General features: G+C 42.2%; 1 protein-coding gene and 1 pseudogene across 1 annotated transcript in view; one reads left to right on the top strand and one right to left on the bottom strand.

Annotated features, from left to right (window-relative positions):
- Positions 1–18,047, bottom strand: part of PLCE1 (phospholipase C epsilon 1) — a 317,648-nt gene that overhangs the window by 112,723 nt on the left and 186,878 nt on the right. The window contains exon 4 of the mRNA XM_027112091.1: positions 13,218–13,534. Within this exon, the coding sequence (XP_026967892.1) occupies positions 13,218–13,534 (317 nt within the window). The remainder of the gene's footprint in view (positions 1–13,217; positions 13,535–18,047) is intronic.
- On the top strand, positions 16,515–17,378 carry LOC113623576 (mitochondrial import inner membrane translocase subunit Tim29-like; annotated as a pseudogene).

Raw genomic sequence — 18,047 nt, 5'->3', positions numbered from 1 at the left:
GAGACTGTTGTGGAAGCTGGAAATGCCAGCCAACTTCTTGGCTGCATCTTTTGTCCAGGGCCTGTCCTGCACGTTTTCTACCCTGTTGATTTATACATGATTTTAGCGTCTGTATAATTTTTAAAGTATGAGGTGTAACGATAAAGGAATGAAACTTGTGTTTGTGTGAGGCTTATGAAATCCGAATCAAGAGATTAGGGTCTCACCTGGTAAAACCATGTGATTCAGACCCATGTGCCAGGACAGGAGGGACCAAGACCCCACCTTCTACAGAATCTGCCCTGCTTTGACCTGGAGCTGAATCCTCACTTCCTTCCCTGTTCTTTCTCCAGCTCTCAAAGGATCTGTAGCCAAGCAGCTTTGAGAGGCTAAGGCATTAGGGCCCAGACCCACTTTCTCCCCTATGTGACAGATCCACCTACTTCTCCTATGTGACAGAGTTTCTTAAAGCATGTTCTATAATAGGTATCAGGCCTATAGATACCCAATACTCATGTATGTTTGTGACATACTGTCTTCTAAGAGAGTCCCAGTGTACACGAGCACAATAAATGACCTGAGAAGTCCTGCAACGCAGAAAGGAAAACTTAGTTATCACTGTTTACCCAGCAAGTGGCATATATGTTAGACCATGGGGCAATATTTTTCCAGAGAATGCATACAGACATCCCACACCACAACTATGGGAGATGCTGTTCTAGTCTTACTTGGTTACCCCCCAAATCCCTCAAACAAACCAGCATTTTCTGCCCTCATTCCTTTATTCATGGTATTTCCTGGGGCAAATATTTATTGTGCAACTATTGATAGATGCATAGTGCTACATGTATAGCAATACAACAAAGAATTTGGGCTTTGGGGTCACGAAAGCCTGAATTTCATCTTAGCTTAGCCACTTTCTAGCTATGTGATACTGGGCAAATTATGTAGCATTTCTGAATCTCAGTTTTCTTATTTGTAAAATAAAGCAGTGATTCACATCTTTCAGGGTTGCATGAAAACTACGTGATTAGGTATGTAAAGTGTTTGGCATGGTGCCCAGTGCAAGGCACAGAATTAACAGTGGCTACATTATTAATTTCTCTATCACCAACATTGCCATTATCATCATCATCATTGTTATGTAAATAAATGGAATAACCATTAGACATCCTCAAACAGCTATTTGTCAAATTAACCACATTTTTTCTTTCCTATTTAGAGGATAATTTGACTTACATATCAAGGGTGTTTATTGGTTTTAAGAAATCATTTCACAGAGCATCTCAAGTTATACCCAGAGACAAAATGAGAAACATCTGTCAGATGACTGCATTAAGGAAATTCACATCTAGCTTAAAAACACTGTGCAAGGAGGGGATAAATGGTTCAAGGCCAGCCTGATGAGCAGCCTAATGATGTGCCAAAAGGCTTCCTATTAATTCCTATTTGGTTTGACATTTTTACCTACAATTTACATTAAAAAACTTGAGACATATGTATCAAGTCTGAATATAAAAAGTATGGGGAGTGGTAGCTAATTCAATGCATAACTAAATTAATACTCAAAATGCCCCAAAAGAGAAAATTTAGTAGACTTAAATATAAAATATTACATCCACATAAGAAAACAACAAACAAGGCAACCTATACACAGAGAAAAGATGAGCATGGCCGTTTGCATGCTAAAAGTCTAGGGGTTTTAGTTGACCTTCAGGGGGCTAATAATTAGATGGAAAAAGTAAAGCGCGGGAGAATGACCCAACTATAAAAAGGGAGAGTCTCACTGTCCAGAAAAGATTAGGGAGACTCACTTTAAAGAAGAATATTGAAAAATAATATAAGTTTGGACAATGTGGGGAACGTCCAACCTCAAGAGAACCAAACCAAAGGAAGGCAATTTCTATTATTCCCCTGAGAGCAACAGGTGGAATTTATAAGGAGGCAGATTTCAGTTCGATTTAAGGCAGGATTTTAAAACAAATTATGCTCCATTAACATCATAAGCTCATTAAAATGGAGTGAACTCTGTCTTTGAAAGTTTTTAGTAAAAGCTAGATAAGAATATGCAAGGGAGAGATTCCTACATTTGGTGGAGATAGGAGAACATAACATAACCTCTGAAACTTCATCAACGATAAAGTTCATAATTGTGTCTGGCAAAAGTCTTCCCAAACTCCAAGGCTCTGAAGTCCTTGGTCATCCTCAAGGGACATGTGCCTGTGTGGTCTCCCTCTTCCACTCTCACGGAACATCAGTCCTGTCTCTCATGTGGCACGGAATCCTGCTAATTACTATTTATTGAGTACCTATCCCGTGCTGGGGGATCTTATACACATTAGCTTGCTTAAATGTTCCAACAACCAAGTGAAGTTGATAAAATTATCCTATTTTACAGGTGGGAAATACAAAGCTGAAATCAGGTTATGTGATCACTTACTTGTCTAGATTCCGATAGTGACTAAGTGGCAGAACCTGCACTCAAAACCAGACTTAGCAATAGAATCATACTCTTTCCACTACCTATGGCATGTCTCTAACCACTGTCTCTCCCGTGAAAAGCACTGTCTTTTTCTAAATATGTATATTTATTCAATATTTTATGTCTTATATGCCTAGAACTAGATTGTAAATTCCTTGAACAAAGGGGCATGTCTTCTTTGTCTTATTATTTCTAACAGCTCCTATTTCAATAAACAATTGCTAACACCAGTTATTATTAAATATTTATTGACCATCTAGTACGTAAATGGCACTTTGCGAAGAACCAGACATACAGCAATGAAGAGGTTAAACAGGTTTCTAAGGAAAAAAGTAAACAAGTCAATGGCTTCCCTGACTTTTGAACTGAGACATGATCAGAAGACATGCTCAGAAGAAGACAGCAGTGGGGGGAAGATGGTTTTAGGCAGAGGGAACAGCAAGTGCAAAGTCTATGTGGGGAAAACTAGCTCAGTGTGTTCAGGAACAGAATGAAAGTCAGTGTGGCTGGAACAGAGACAGAGAGAGGGGTGGATGGTATAAAGTTAGGTTGGAGAAGTCAACAGGGGCAAAATCATGCAGGGTCTTGCCGTTTTGGATTTTATTTCAAATGCAAGAGGAAGACCTTGGGGGATTTTCAGGAAGGGTGTGACCTGATCTGCTTTATGTTTCTAAAAGGTCACTCTGGCCGCTGGGTGATCTTGGATTGGATTATAGGATATGCAAGGACGAAAGCAATACTGGAGGTGAGTGCAGTGGTGACTGGCTCTAAGGGTGGTGGTGGGTGAAATGCTAAGGAGTGGTCCAATTCAAGATGTATTTTGTAAGTAGAGCAAATGAGACCTGCTGATGGTTTGGATGTTGGCAGTTTGGGAAAAGAGAGTAGATCAAGAACGACTCCTAGGTTTTTAGACTGAGCACCCAGGTAGATGTTGAGATGGGGAAGATGGGGATAAATAGGGAAGATACTGGGTAGTATGTGAATGGGGTTGTGAGAAGGCAGTAGTTCTATTCTGACCATATTTGAGATGCCTTTTAGACATTAGAATGTAAGCTCTGTGTGTGGAAGGGATCTGTCTTGTTCTTTGCTATATCCCCAGCACACAAAACAGTACCTAGAATATAAGTTGGTACTTAATAAAAATCTGTTGAATGAAAAAAGCCAACGGGAGGCATTGAGAAGGCAATTGGATTTATGAATGTTTAAATTTCTTTGGCAAATGTAGATTCTTAGCAAAGCATAAATACATTCCTCCTTGGCTCCTACATGTGCAGTAAGGATCTCTAAGACAGTGGTTTTTCAGAGTTGAATTAAACATCCTAATAGGGTCAGTTAATTCAGTCCTGGAGAGAGGCTCAAAATCCCAGTCTCTGACAGAAGCATACCCGGTCTTTCCCACAGCGTTCAGTGTCATTTAAAGTGATATGTCTGATGGAAAAGAACATTGGGCCTTGAGGAGATGCTGCACTGCTTCTCTGAGTCATGTTAACTATTTTCATTTAAAAAATACTACTCACGTATGTCAAAATCTTACTTGTCTATTTACTAATTTCCACTGGACTCATTCTTACTTCTATCAGCCCCAGGATTGAGTGGTAACTTGATGCCCGCTTTCAACAGAATAAAACAGGCCTCCAGTGGGTCAGTGGCTTTGGCAGTTCTCTTTCTAGGTTGGCTAAATCCTAAAAACATGATGTGAGCTTTAAGCAGGGTAAATAAGAATAAAAATATCCTGTCATAGTAACAAAATAGTTTGAATATTTAAGATTCCAAAACCAAGTCCTTTAGGAGCAAAGAATGAAAAAAAAAAATACAGAAAGAAAGAAGGAAGGAAGGACGGAAAGAAAGAAAGAGAAAGCAAGCAAGTCATCACATTTATTTAAATTTACTTTGGACAATTATCAACTATTATAATAGTTCCTGTTCCAAAGACAGGAATCATTTCCCCCCTATTTGCTTTGGGATACAGCTTTGTTCTGTTCTTTGAATACCTCTGTGTCTGATGGTCTAGAGTAGTGATTCTCAACCATTGGTGGCATCAGTATTATCTTGTGCAGCTTTTAAAATATACACATCCCTGGACCCACCACGGATCCACAGAGAGTCCACAGAATCTCCTGGGGACCGGCTCCAGGCATGTGTATATTTAAAAAATATTCTGATTGCCAACAAACACATGAAAGGATGCTCAACGTCACTAATCATTAGAGAAATGCAAGTCAAAACTACAATGACGTATCACCTCACACCGGTCAGAATGGCTTTCATCAAAAAATCTACAAACGATAAATGCTGGAGAGGGTGTGGAGAAAAGGGAACACTCTTGCACTGTTGGTGAGAATGTAAATTGATACAGCCACTACGGAGAACAGTATGGAGGTTCCTTAAGCAGCTAAAAATAGAACTACCATATGACCCAGGATTCCCACTGCTGGGCATATACCCTGAGAAAACCATAATTCAAAAAGAGTCACGTACCACAATGTTCACTGCAGCTCTATTTACAGTAGCCAGGACATGGGAGCAACCTAGGTGTCCATCAACAGATGAATGGATAAAGAAGATGTGGCACATATATACAATGGAATATTACTCAGCCATAAAAAGAAATGAAATTGAGTTATTTGTAGTGAGGTGGATGGATCTAGAGACTGTCATACAGAGTGAAATAAGTCAGAAAGAGAATAATAAATACCATATGCTAACACATGTATGTGGAATCTAAAAAAACAAAAAAGGTTATGAAGAACCTAGGGGCAGGACAGGAACAAAGACACAGACGTAGAGAATGGACTTGAGGATATGGGGAGGGGGAAGGGTAAGCTGGGACAAAGTGAGAGAGTGACATGGACATATACACACTACCAAACGTAATATAGATAGCTAGTGGGAAGCAGCCGCATAGCACAGGGAGATCAGCTCGGTGCTTTTTGACCACTTAGAGGGGTGGGATAGGAAGGGTGGGAGGGAGACGCAAGAGGGAGGAGATATGGGGATATATGTATACGTATAGCTGATTAACTTTGTTATACAGCAGCAACTAACACAACAGTGTAAAGCAATTATACTCCAATAAAGATGTTTAAAAATATATATATATATATATTCTGAGGCCCATTGCTTTCGTTCTGCTGACCAGTGAAAGCCACTGTTAAAGGAAATCGTGTCTGATGCTCAAAGAATGAACACAGGCATGGAGGTTCTGATTCACAAGGTGCTTAGCAGCCCCTCTCCACCACCTTCTCCTGCTGCCCCAACTCTGAGCACAGCCTGAGAACAGCCAAAAAAAAAAAAAAAGAATCCACAAAAACTGTACTCCCAGTCTTCCTAGGAATACAGATGTAACTAAAGATTTTGAATTTCAAAAGCCATCACTTTTGGGGGTGTAGGTTTCATGCAAAATTGAAATACAGAAAAAGAGGAGGAAAAAGACTGCAGAGGTGATGTGATCAAGAAATGAAGCTAAAGAAATAAAGTAAAATTTTAAATTTTCTTTTGGCATTCTACATTCTCAGGTATCCAGTACCTAAGGAACCCTCAAAGCCAAAAAGGAAACTTTAAAAGCCAAAGACCTAAATCCCTTTTCTGCCTGGTACTGCGAAATGACAATTTATTCTGTTCCTCTTCTGGGACAATGTTCTCAGACACCTTGTGACACCATTGTCTTACCAATTTCAAGGATCACAGTCTCCCAGTTCAAAGGAAATGACACATTTTCAATATCAAGGAGTCAACAAGGAGGTTAACAATGTTATATGTATTGAAATAGTAAAGAATATTTGAATCCTGTTGTGAAGCAAACGGTTTCATTCAGAATAAGAGACCAAGGTGAGGAAAAAAGGCTCTTATGGCTTTTGATTCAATGGCATCAGGTGGATGAAGCACGACTATTGGCTCTGGTGTGCTGCGAAGCCCCTCCTCATTTCCAGCCCCATCATTTACTTAGTGTTACGCTGAGTGAGTAGAATCCTGTGGGTGTTGATTGCCAAGAAGCACCGAACATGATTTGCTGTCAATAGACTCCAGGGCAGATAAGCCCCCTACAAATAACCTTGCTCTTTGAACACTGCCCTGCACAGCTGAGTCTCTGTGGTTTAACTGCCTACTGTATTTTTTTAGTCCAGAAACTTCTGAACTAAAATTTCTGTTAACCGGGGAATGTGCCATGAAATATTCTGGGGAATGACTACAATTTCTGCTCTCAGAGGTGTGCCTCTAGGGAGATGTGCTTTCCCAAGGAAAAATCTGGTTTTCCAAAGTGAATTGAAATTTCCCTTACCCTGAGAGGGCTTTATTAACAATTTACCTCATGGGTATTCAGACATGAGGAAAAAAGTTTGTACAGCAGACCTGAACAGATGATTTGCTTGGCTTTCTGCATAAAAGAGGGAGGGGAAAGCTTTGATAGGAAACTTTCCTAACATGGTTAAACGTACAAATCCAAAACCAGGTAAAGGAACACATTTGGTCATTATCACATGTTATGCTTTTTCCTTACTATGCCGAAATAGTCTTGCCTTGGCTACGACCAGACAGACTTCTAGATGTTGGAATTTGTCAAAGTGATCATGATCTCTTATGAAGTACCTAAGGAATTCTGGCTGAAAGGACACAGGCCCCAACAGCCCTTCTCTGGCCAGATGGTTTATTTATTCTTATGCTCTTTCCCAGAGAGTTAAGCTACACCTTGGCATTCTTTATAGAGAGGGTGGCTTTACACTATTGAGCTGACATCTGCTGAAACCCACCAGATGGAAGGAACAGCACTGTCACTTTGGGCTGCCCACATTTGTGTGGCTAGAGAAGCGGGTTGATGACTGCTTGGTTTGACCAAACACAGGAGGGTAGAGGAAGGTCACCTGGGGCAAAAAGCCAGGTGGAATCCCTCCAGAGCCTTCTGGGGTCTCAGTATAACTGTGGGCTCAATCTTGGCCTCATCACCTGCTCTTGGACCAGCTGGTTTGAAAGAGGAGCCCAGAGAATGGTCTTGCTAAGACCTACCTGACAAGAAAAGCTGCTCTCTCAAGGCATAGGAAAAAGTAAACCTGTTAATGGCCTTTTGAAGCTGAAAACCAGCCCTCAGTCAGAGAAATCAACTGTTACACAAAAGAGTGTCTGGCAGTGATGTGGGCAGTGGTAGGTTATGGAGCTGAAAATTTACTCTGTTGACAGATCCTGAGGACCAGCTGTAGATGCAGACCATGATGAGTTCCAACCCCAAAGATCATCAGTGGGTGAACAACAGGACAGGAGCAGAGGCTATATCGAGGAGTCATAAGGTTTGAGAACTCATGACTCAGAACTGTGATCCCAGAATACACCTCCCCAAACCATGTTCCATCACAGCCCTTCGCAAGAAAAGGGCATGAACGCAAAGGGAGTAAGGATGCTCCTCGATCTGTATTTGCCTTTCATATCTTCTCAAATGCGTGTGCTAAAGTGTGTGATCTCTCTGGTAAAGTTATCTACCAAAAATGCCTCTCTGTCTCCTTTTAGAAGGGATAAATGGCTCTGGAATGTATTCGAAGAGGAATTAAAAAACAGTAAGATCAAAAGGAATGTGGACTACAGGTGAGGCTGGAGAGAGGAAGAAAGAGGAGGGAAAAAGGACAATATGATTTGAGCCGGTCAGAGCAAGAGACATCATGGGTGGCCAGGAAGTGAGCCTGCCTAACCTGAAGGGAGGAAGAGAGAACACGGGCTCTTTGAGCTTTAGGTCGAGGATATGACTACAGAGAGGTGTCCAGATCAAAAGGGTTCAGGAAGCCCTGTCTCCCAAACCAAGTGGAGCAGGATGGAGCCCACCCCCAGTGCCCCCTTGACTACCACCGGCTTGGGGCCTGGCCCCTTGTACCTGCTTCTGTTTACTTGCAAGGATAAAGAGAAGTCACTCTGGTGAGTACCAGTCTTGACATCGGGCAGGAGATAGGGAAATGGGGAGACAAATTGCTTCCAAGCCACAGTCTAAACTGATTTTAAATGATTTATCTCCTGGCGTTCCTTAATGTAAGCCAAACACTTTCAGTTGTTTCATGATTGTACCTGGAATTGCATCTTAACCATATTTTCCTAAGAACTAACGTTAAGCAACATTGCTTGAGAGGCATCAGGGATTTTCTCCCCTTTCCCCACATTACAGTTAAGTCATTACGTAAAGAGTTGTAAGAATTCGGGAAACTTCTAGCTCATGCTCAGGTTTTACTGACAACGAGCGGCAAGCTGCCTCTTTAGGTCATGAATCTTTCTTGCTCATGACAAGAACTGGTTGTGTTCTCGTCTGGAATGTCCTCCTTCCCTTTCCCGTGATGGTCCCCTTCTATCCCAGCCATCCCTCAAGGCCCAGCCGCAAATTCCAGTGCTGAGCAGAGAGAGCTCTGATCACCCACCTAGACACCTCGGCTCCCACCGTCTGTGCCACTCACACTGCATGTATTTTCTGCCTCTTTTGGGAGTGATTTGTGCCCATGCCTGACTACAATTTAAGACTGGTAGCTTCTGGCAGACGCAGACTGTTCTTCATTTCCCTTACTGCTTATCCACCATGGTCTCCTGCTTCTGAGAAGTGCTGAAAACATGTTAACTGAATGACTGCATGTATGAACAAATGCATTCGCTTCTCTCCTAAGTAACTAGCAGTGCAGCTAGTAGTCTCTCTCTTGTCTTTGAGATTCTCCCATGTTCAAAAAATATATATTTTACTTCCACTGAGGAAAGTGCATTTATTTTGTGAATCCAATTTTGACAGAACCAAAGTATGGGCTAATAATGTTGTAAATTTTCATCATATATTGCTCATTTCTTATTTAAAAGAGTGTGTGACACACCAATTAAAAAAGAAAAGGTTATAGCATAGTAGGCACTCAATAAATAAGTCTTAAGTGAATGAATGGAGTGGTAATAGGAAATTCGATAAAAATAGAAATGGTAGGAGTAGAAAAAGGGTAGATGCACAGGAGGTTTAGAACAGAAGTAGAGAGAGGGAGGGAAGAGGGAAAGGAGACCGAGGCTAATTAAATTCAAAATCAGAAATGCTGGTTTTACTACAAACTTTAACTTGATAATTTAACAAGTAGAGAGGCAAGGCAGTTGGCTGAGAAGAGAATAGACTTTAAAGACAGACATCTGGATTCTGACATTCATTCAGCCACTGTGTGACCTTGGACAAGTGACTCAACCTCTCTGAGCTTCATTATTTTTTTTAAACCTTTTAATTCTGAAGTAATTTTAGATTTACAGAAAAGTTATAAAAATACAGAGAGTTCCCATACATAGCTCACCCAGCTTCTCCCAGTGTTAGCATCTTTCATAAATATAGTCCCTTTATCAAAACCAGGAAATTAACATTGATACATTCATGCTGATTAAACTACATGCCTGATTAGAATTTCACCAGTTTCCCCATCAGTATCCTTCTTCTAGTCCAGGATCTAATAGGATCCCAAACTGCATTTAGTTGTCATGACTCCTGGTCTCCTCTAATTTTTGACGATTCCTCTGTCCTTCCTTACCTTTCATGACCCTGACACTTTTGAAGAGTACAATGTCTTTCAATTTGGGGTTGCCTGATGGTTTTTTTTCTTATGATTAGAGTTAGGTTATTTTTTTAGGGGGGGCAAATACGTCATAGAGACTATATCTAGTCCTTCTGAGTGCATCACATCAGGAGATGTGACCAGTAATAAGACATCAATATGTCTTATTACTGGTCATGTTGACCTTGAGCACTTACTTAAGGTGGGTATCTACTGGGGTTCTCCACTGTTCTATTTTTCCTTTTGTAATTAATACACATTTTGTGAATAGATACTTTGAGACTATGCAAATATCTTGTTTCTCATATTTTGTTCAATAATTTTAGCATTCATCAGAGGTTCTCGCCTGTAACAATTTATTGCTGGGGTGTCCTAATGGTGATTTCTCATTTCCCTCATCCCTTCTACATTTATTAATTGGAACTCTTTTATAAGTAAGAGCTGTACCTCTCCCTCTCCTCCCATTGATTTATTTATTCACTTATTTATTTATATCAGTATGGACTCATGAATATTTACTTTATTCTATGGACCACAGTCCAATACTATCATTATTTATTTTGTTGTTTAAGCTTCACGTTCTTCACCTGTGAGTCAGAGATAATAACTGCCTTACACAACTGTCATAGGGATTAGTGGGATTAAAAAATGTGACACTGACAGATAAGCAACAAGGATCTATTGTATAGCACAGGGAACTCTACTCAATATTCTGGGATAACTTATATGAGAAAAGAATCTAAAAAAGAATGAATATATGTATATGTATAACTGAATCACTTTGCTGTACACCTGAAACTAACACAACATTGTAAATCAACTATACTCCAATATAATTAAAAGAAAAAAAAGTGACAATCTCCAGTCTAGTCCTAAATGCTAGCTCCTTTTCTTCTTTTTCTTTACAGAAAGTAAAGCCACACTAATTTGGAGGCAAGACCATTCTAAATAGGTGAAATCTGAATTTAAGAATTCTCTTTCAATGGAATGAAGCCTTTTTAGCTGAAAGGATATAAAACAACTAGAATTTAGCTCTCCCAGTTTTGCCTAGTGTAGGTCATTTGGGATCTGCCTGTAATGACTACATTAGACTGATTTTTTAATCGGCATACACATAATATGTATGAAAATAGATGCTTGAGAATACTTGAATACAGACTGTTCTTTTAAGTAGTTCAGGTGTTTTCCCAGAAACCTTATTTACATTTTGAAGTTGCTTAGCTTAACTATTTTCAGAGAGAGTCCCAAGCATGCCTTAACCCAGCTGTGGTTCATATCATCACTAATTCTGAATTAGTGAAATCACTGTTTCATCTTTGATTCCCAAAGTTATGGTACTAAATGGAAGAGATCCAAGTTTTCCCTCTCCAAAACTAACTTAAAACTAGCTTTTTAAAGTTCAGGCAAATCACTTTTAACTTCAGGTGGAATTTAAAACAACAACAATAGCGACAAAGGACAAGGGTAGGGTCCTAAGGATGTCTGAGTGAGTCGATCAGGAAGTTTAAAATAATTCACGATATACAGTAAAATCCACTAATACAATCACCCAGTTTACTGGGACTTTCATTTTCCACTCTGTTTTTATCAGCAAGGAAAATCAAGAACATCAGATTTATTTTAAAAGGCAACTTTGGGGGCCGTGTGCTTTACAAGCATTCATGTGGACTCCCAGAGAGTCTGTCTTACTCAGTTTGGAGTGGACCAGGAATCTGCAATTTAGCAGGTGTCATGCTCAGTATGAGCCTGATACAGGCGAGAGGCAGGATATTGTTGTGGTTCAAAGCCCAGGCTCTGAGACCTGACTCTTTGGGCTTGGGTCTCACCGTTGTCACCTACCACCCGTGTGACCTTGGGCAAAGAACTTCATCTCCTCATGTCTCAGTTTTCCCATTGCTAAAATGGGGTCAATGACAAGGATCTGTCTCCCAGGGTTGTTGTGAGGAACAAATAAGTGGCACATATTAAATAATTAGTATGACGGTGCTAGATGGATATTAGCAATTCCTATGGATAATGGATCTCCCTTTGAGGAATGATGCTCAAGGCATGTCTGGATACAGAATTGCTTGAGCTCAGCCTCTAATACTTTCCATCCACTGGGCTTTATCACTGTTGTGATACAACCATCACCAGGGTCATGACTGGAAGGCTATGGAGGCTGCAAGGTGAACTGCTATAGTTGGAAAGTGTTTAAGTAACAAAGGCTGATTGATCCTCTGTCAATCAGAGATATATACAAACTAGGATGGGAGCATCCTCTTAGCATTTAGGTAGTTTACTAAATGACTAAAGTAGGAAACTACTGTATTTGTGGAATTCAACCAACCAACAACCACCAAACACACAGACTGTAATTTTGTGTTTTAAAAATCAAGACATAGAAATGAAGTCTAGAAGAAATAAAATACAGAACAGAAAGGTCTGGGTGTGGGGTTATGCTATGGAATGAAAGTGTTCTCTAAGCCTGAGAGAGGAGCATCCTGTGACCCTAGCATAGCATGGCGACCTCCTCTCCATCCTGTCCTTTATCCTTGGTCCAGGGCCACAGGGTGGCTAGCCATTGGCTCTTTTCCTCCCAGTGAGCGCCTAGAGCTCGTACACTGCCTCCTTCCTAGGTGTTCCCAGACTCTGGTCACACCTGTCCTCTTTAGAACTTGCTTCTGGCAAGGCCTTGGAGGCCATGGAGGGACTTTCTGGGGCTGAGGAGCTTTATGGGATGCAGAGATCAGGAATGAGGTGATTCATTGCCCCTCACGACCATGTTCCTCCCAGCTGTCCTTACCCAGGTATATTAGTGTTTAATTTCTGCTGAGGAGGTCTGATAGTGGAAGACAGAGTGGGCCAGACAGATCCCATGATCCCTTGGCCAAACCCAAAATTGAGACATCTGGTCTTAAAAGCACTTGTGGGAACAGGGGGAGAATCTTTGAAAATGGGCCCAGGGAGAATATTTTGGCAAGGGCATAGAGAAAATGGGGCGGGGGGGATACTGGTTGTCCAAAGGGAGAAGGCTTGTGGACATGGTAATGGTATGGGATGGAGACGGTCTCAATTAGGCTGAAGGGTGGAGTGAAGTGAAAGGGAGGATGACATTGCCTGGAAAAGAGACAGTCATCATGGAAGTGGGCAGACAGACAGGTAGATGAGATATCAGTAACAAACAAACCTAAAAGGAGAAATGCTTAAAAATCATTACAAAACATCTCAGAGTGGCTTCTTACCTCATTAAATCTCATCACAAGATCTTCAAGAGCGTTATGCTCTCCGTTCTGGGAGGTAAGAATGGATGCCGAGATGGACGCTTTGAGGCAGGGCAGGGACCTCTGGCATTCCGTAGTGCCCAAGTCCCGGGTCAAGAAGCAAAGATAGTCTACCGGCAAGACCCTTCGGTAAATATTCTGTTCCTGCTCCATCAGGATGCTGGCAACTTCCTCTGGGAACTGAATGAGGGGCTGCAGATCAATCAGTTCCTTGCTGATCCCAGCTGAACTTGAAGGGAGGGCACTGGAATTGGCCATCGAGGTGCCTGGTTGGCGTTCTGAAATAAAGCAACAAAAGTCACTGTTACACCAAGGCTGGTATCCCCTATGACAGGTATTTACTTGAGAGCCATTCAAAATTTTATAGGTTTCTCAACTGAAGTTTCTGCTTGGTGAATAGTTCTATACTATCTCTCCTGTTCTGGAGACCTTTCTGATATCTCTCCTGCCTGCCCCCTCCCACTCCTTGGGGGTAGGGGAAGGCTTAGTTTCCTATTTTCAGAAGCAGAACTCATCTAGCACACCATTCCCTAACCAGTTCACTGTGACGCTCTGCAGAGTAGCAGTGAAGTAAAATGTACCATTTGCTTCCTCATCCCCCGGGACTAACCATCACCATGAAAAGAAATGCAGGTGGGCATGGGCACAGCAATTGAAGTGGAAGAGGGAAGAAGGCAGTAGGGGGAGGAGGCCTGTACACATATAGGCATATGCACCCTATGTCTGAATACGCAGGAGACCCAGGGACCCTCTGCACACCAGGCTTCAAAACTTCACGGTCTGCTCTGCCAACATTCAGCCCTCAAAGACTCTGATTCCACTGAGATTTACCTGGAGGTGTGCAGGGACAGAACCACCTATACAAGTAAGGAAGAAATAGGTAATGAGGAGATGTATCTAAATAAACAAAATAAATAAATCTCATTCCCTGCTCCACAACTGGTAATAAGAAGGTGGTAGCGAGAGGGAAATTAATGAGTGCATTAGATAGAAGCACCAAAGACATTCATTCAGAGGCTCAGAATTATTCCCTTAGCACAAATTCACTTTGCCTCAGTGGATAGCTCCACCTTCAATCCCTTTCTTCCCACTGACTCTTCTTTGCCTACACAGATATTAGTTTCCCTCATCCTTAAATACAAACCAGTAAAACTTCCCTTATCCCTTAAACTCCAACTAGCCTTACCCTTCATTACGTACCTTCCCTAAAGGGGAGTCTACTTTCCCTGATTCCTTCCTCTGTGAGTATGGCCACCGTATCTTCTGATCCAAAAATCGGGCCACGCAGTCTGTTCAAATTAATTAACCAATAAGGATGTGGATGGAACAGAAAAATGGAAACCAGGTCTGTCCTGAGAGCTCCTGGTTCTTAGATCACAGTGTTGATTTGGAATACAAAATCATATTTGGTTCTCTCTAAGCTCATATTTGAAAATAATTAAAATAAGGCAGGTACTCAAATCAAGCCTACGTGGCTTCACTCTCCAACTTGCTGAATGGTTGAGAAAGTGACCAGATTTCCCCCAGATTGAGTCAGAATGTAGCCTGAATGATGACAGAGGCAGATTGCAGTTTCTGACACTGATAATTTATGTACAGTGGAATTAACCATATATAGAAAGTCTTCCCAGAATTAACCAGCTCTAAGACATGATTTCAAAGCACAGCACTCTGTGAAGGAAGTAAAAGTAACTCCCAAATCTTATGAAACAGCTGCTTATCTAATATGCAAGAGAAGAGATAATGTAATAAAATATGTAAATAACATGATATATTGTAAATCACAATGTATCTTGAGACATGAATCACATGATGTTACAATGAATGAAGAAGAATCTAGTGATTTGTGGGAAATAGCAATAAAGGAGACCTAAACAAATTTGAATAAAAGAAGAAAAAGAAGCCTGGTAGGTGTAACTCGAATAAATATAGTGGCCCCATGTGTCTCAATATAAGCACGGCATCACACTCAAAGGAAACACAAATCTGAGGTTAGAAACCTTGAAACATAATGTAGACCTTCAGTGTAGGTTTCCTTAAAGCAGGATTACTCGGGGAGTTTGTATCATGCACCACAAAGAAACATCCCAGAAATCTTTTGGGGACGTATTTTGTGTTCTTCAAGTTCCACATTTAAACAGCAGCTGTTAAAAATACTTCCCGCTTTCTCTCATTCTTGCTGAGCTCCCCTTTAATCTCCTCTTTCCTATTCACAGGCCACGTTGCCCCAACTCTCAGCTGTAAGTCACCATCAGATCTCCCTCTCTGCAACATGGGCAACTCTATGATGGATCAAAGACCCAGGAGCTCTGTGACCCCTGATCATTCCTCATTATTTGTGGAGCGAAGTTCATTAATCCCACAGGCAACCGTAGTTCTTCTCTTGTGAAAAAATTTTTAGAAAATTTCTGGTGAATATAATTATCGATCTCATTTACAGTCAATGTTTGCTCTCAGCCCCATGTTCTCCAGTTAATAGTTATTCTACAGTAGAATAGGGTCGTATCTCTAGACACTCTAACAGCCTAACAAAATTTACTGTGAGACACAGTGTCTTCAAGTTCTATTTCCCTGATAACCGAGTTCAGTACTTTATATGGATTAATTTAGGAGGTAGATAGCATTATTATGTGAGGCTCACATAAGGTCACATAAATAGTAAGCTAGGAAGCTGGGATCTGAATCAGGGTCTTTTTGACTTCAGAGCTCGTGTTCTTCATCACTCAGCATATAACCTCATGTAGCGACAGAATATCACGTTGTCATTCTGGATTTTAGATGCATCTCAAGTGATTTAAGTTAGTATAAATCAACTTCTTGTGCTTACTTACTTGCAGTGATCTGATAAAATGAACTCTTCAAACTCCAAAGGTAAGGATTTGACCCTAGAGCATGGACAGTTCCCTTCTTTGTTCAGCCTGGAACCATCACGTCAATCACTACATTACAACTACATTAGAATGGAGCATATAGAAACTCAAAAGTGCCCTCTCCTTTCCTTCTTATAAATTCATAAGAATGTTCCCATGCTTTAAATGAGTATTTTCCAAAGTGTGCAACACTGAATTTATGCAAAACACCGTTCCTTGGTTAATAATTTAGAGACATACTGGGTTAAACAAAGTTAAACAAGCTTTCTTTTTTTCTATTTTAACTGCAGGACTTCTCAGAGCCTTTAATAAATTCCACGAGGGGCATATACTATCACAGCACACAGCAGCTCTCTTCAACCCTGCTGTCTATCTCTATATCATTTGCATGGGAATTACAGTCTCCTCAAAAGTTTTGTCAGTGGGGGAAACAGGGCCTCGGGTGCTTGTGGGGTTAGTGGTTCCAAACAACCTTAGTCCCTTTTGGCCCCGAAGCCGCGTTGAGACTGGTGACGCTGCGGCCTCAAAGCCCGGCGTGTGGGCGGGCTGCTCCGGGACTACGCTGAAGCCTGCGGGGATGTGGCGGTGGCGAAGGCCCGACCCGTGCGGGCGGCCGTGTACGGGGGGCTGCTGGGCGGCACGGTGGCCTTTGAGGAGGCGCTGCTCCACGCGACAGGGCCCCTCCTGCTGCTGGCGCCCCGCCACGCGCAACCGTGACTCGGAGGCGTTCGTGCAACTGCTGCTCTGGCTGCGGGGCCGCGGCTGCCTGCACCACGTGAGCCCGGGCCCCTTCGACGCCCAGGCCAGCCTCTGCCAGGCCCGCTGCCGCTACCTGCAGCCCGGCTGGGTCGACTTCCTGGACCGGATCCTGGATGTGGGCTTCGTGGGCCGCTGGTGGGTGCTGGGGGCCCGGATGCGCGACTGTGACATCAACGACGACGAGTTCCTGCACCTGCCGGCACATCTGCGCGCCGTCGGGCCCCACCAGCTGCACTCGGAGGCCAACGAGCCGCTCTTCGAGGAGAAGTACAAGCCCGTGGTGCTCACCGACGATCAGGTGGGACCAGGCGCTGTGGGAGGAGCAGGTCTTGCAGAAGGAGAAGAAGGACCAGCTCGCCCTGAGCCAGGTCAACCCGCTGGTGCCGTCGGAAGTCGCGAGATGAAACCCAGACCAGCCTGGGTCCCGATCGGGCTCTGAGCCCTGGCAGACTGTTGACCCGGGATTGTGCAGTTGGTGTGAGTGAGCCTCAAACGCCGAGTGACAGAAATAAATTATTTGCACTGTTCTCTCCCTGAGTTTTCACAAAATCGGGGGCCTCCCTCTCACCTGTTGATTGTGAGCTGACGCTAATTCAGAGCCTCCTTGGTCTAGGAGTTGGGGAGAGCAGAGCGACATGCCATGTCATGTTTAGCACTGCCAGTTAGTAAGGCGCTTTAGAAGGAAATAAGCCTTTGTTCACTGGGCTTCACCCTTCCCCTGACTGAGGCATCACAGTTGTTAGGTGACTCCCAAGCTCTCCGAAGAATTTTCAGATTTTTGTTTTAAAATTTGAACTGAAATGTTTATCCTCTATTCCATGAGTAACATTTTTTTTAAATTGATTTTTAAATTGTAGTCTCAGAGGAAACTGGAAAAATAACAGAGACATCCTGTGTACCCTTCCCCCAGCTTCCCCCAAATGGTAACGTTTTCTACAAGCAGTACCAAACACCAGGAGATTGACATTGGGATGACTAAACTTTTTGCAAAAGCAACTTGCTTTTACCATAGGTGTATTGATAGTGATGTTAAAGTGACCTGGAGGGATAAAGCATTTTCTGATCTGGAAATCAATATGGAATCATAGCTTCTGGTTATGTTACACCTCAGTAACCCTGAAAACACAGAATCCTCTGGAAAGGAATATGTTGGTGTACATAG

This window comes from Aethalodelphis obliquidens, unplaced genomic scaffold, assembly GCF_003676395.1.
Source record: "Aethalodelphis obliquidens isolate GAN/ISIS:26980383/991018 unplaced genomic scaffold, ASM367639v1 scaffold11, whole genome shotgun sequence".
NCBI classification, from domain to species: Eukaryota; Metazoa; Chordata; class Mammalia; order Artiodactyla; family Delphinidae; genus Aethalodelphis; species Aethalodelphis obliquidens.
The sequence above is the reverse complement of the archived record's forward strand: the minus strand, read 5'-3'. Positions and strand labels throughout refer to the sequence as shown.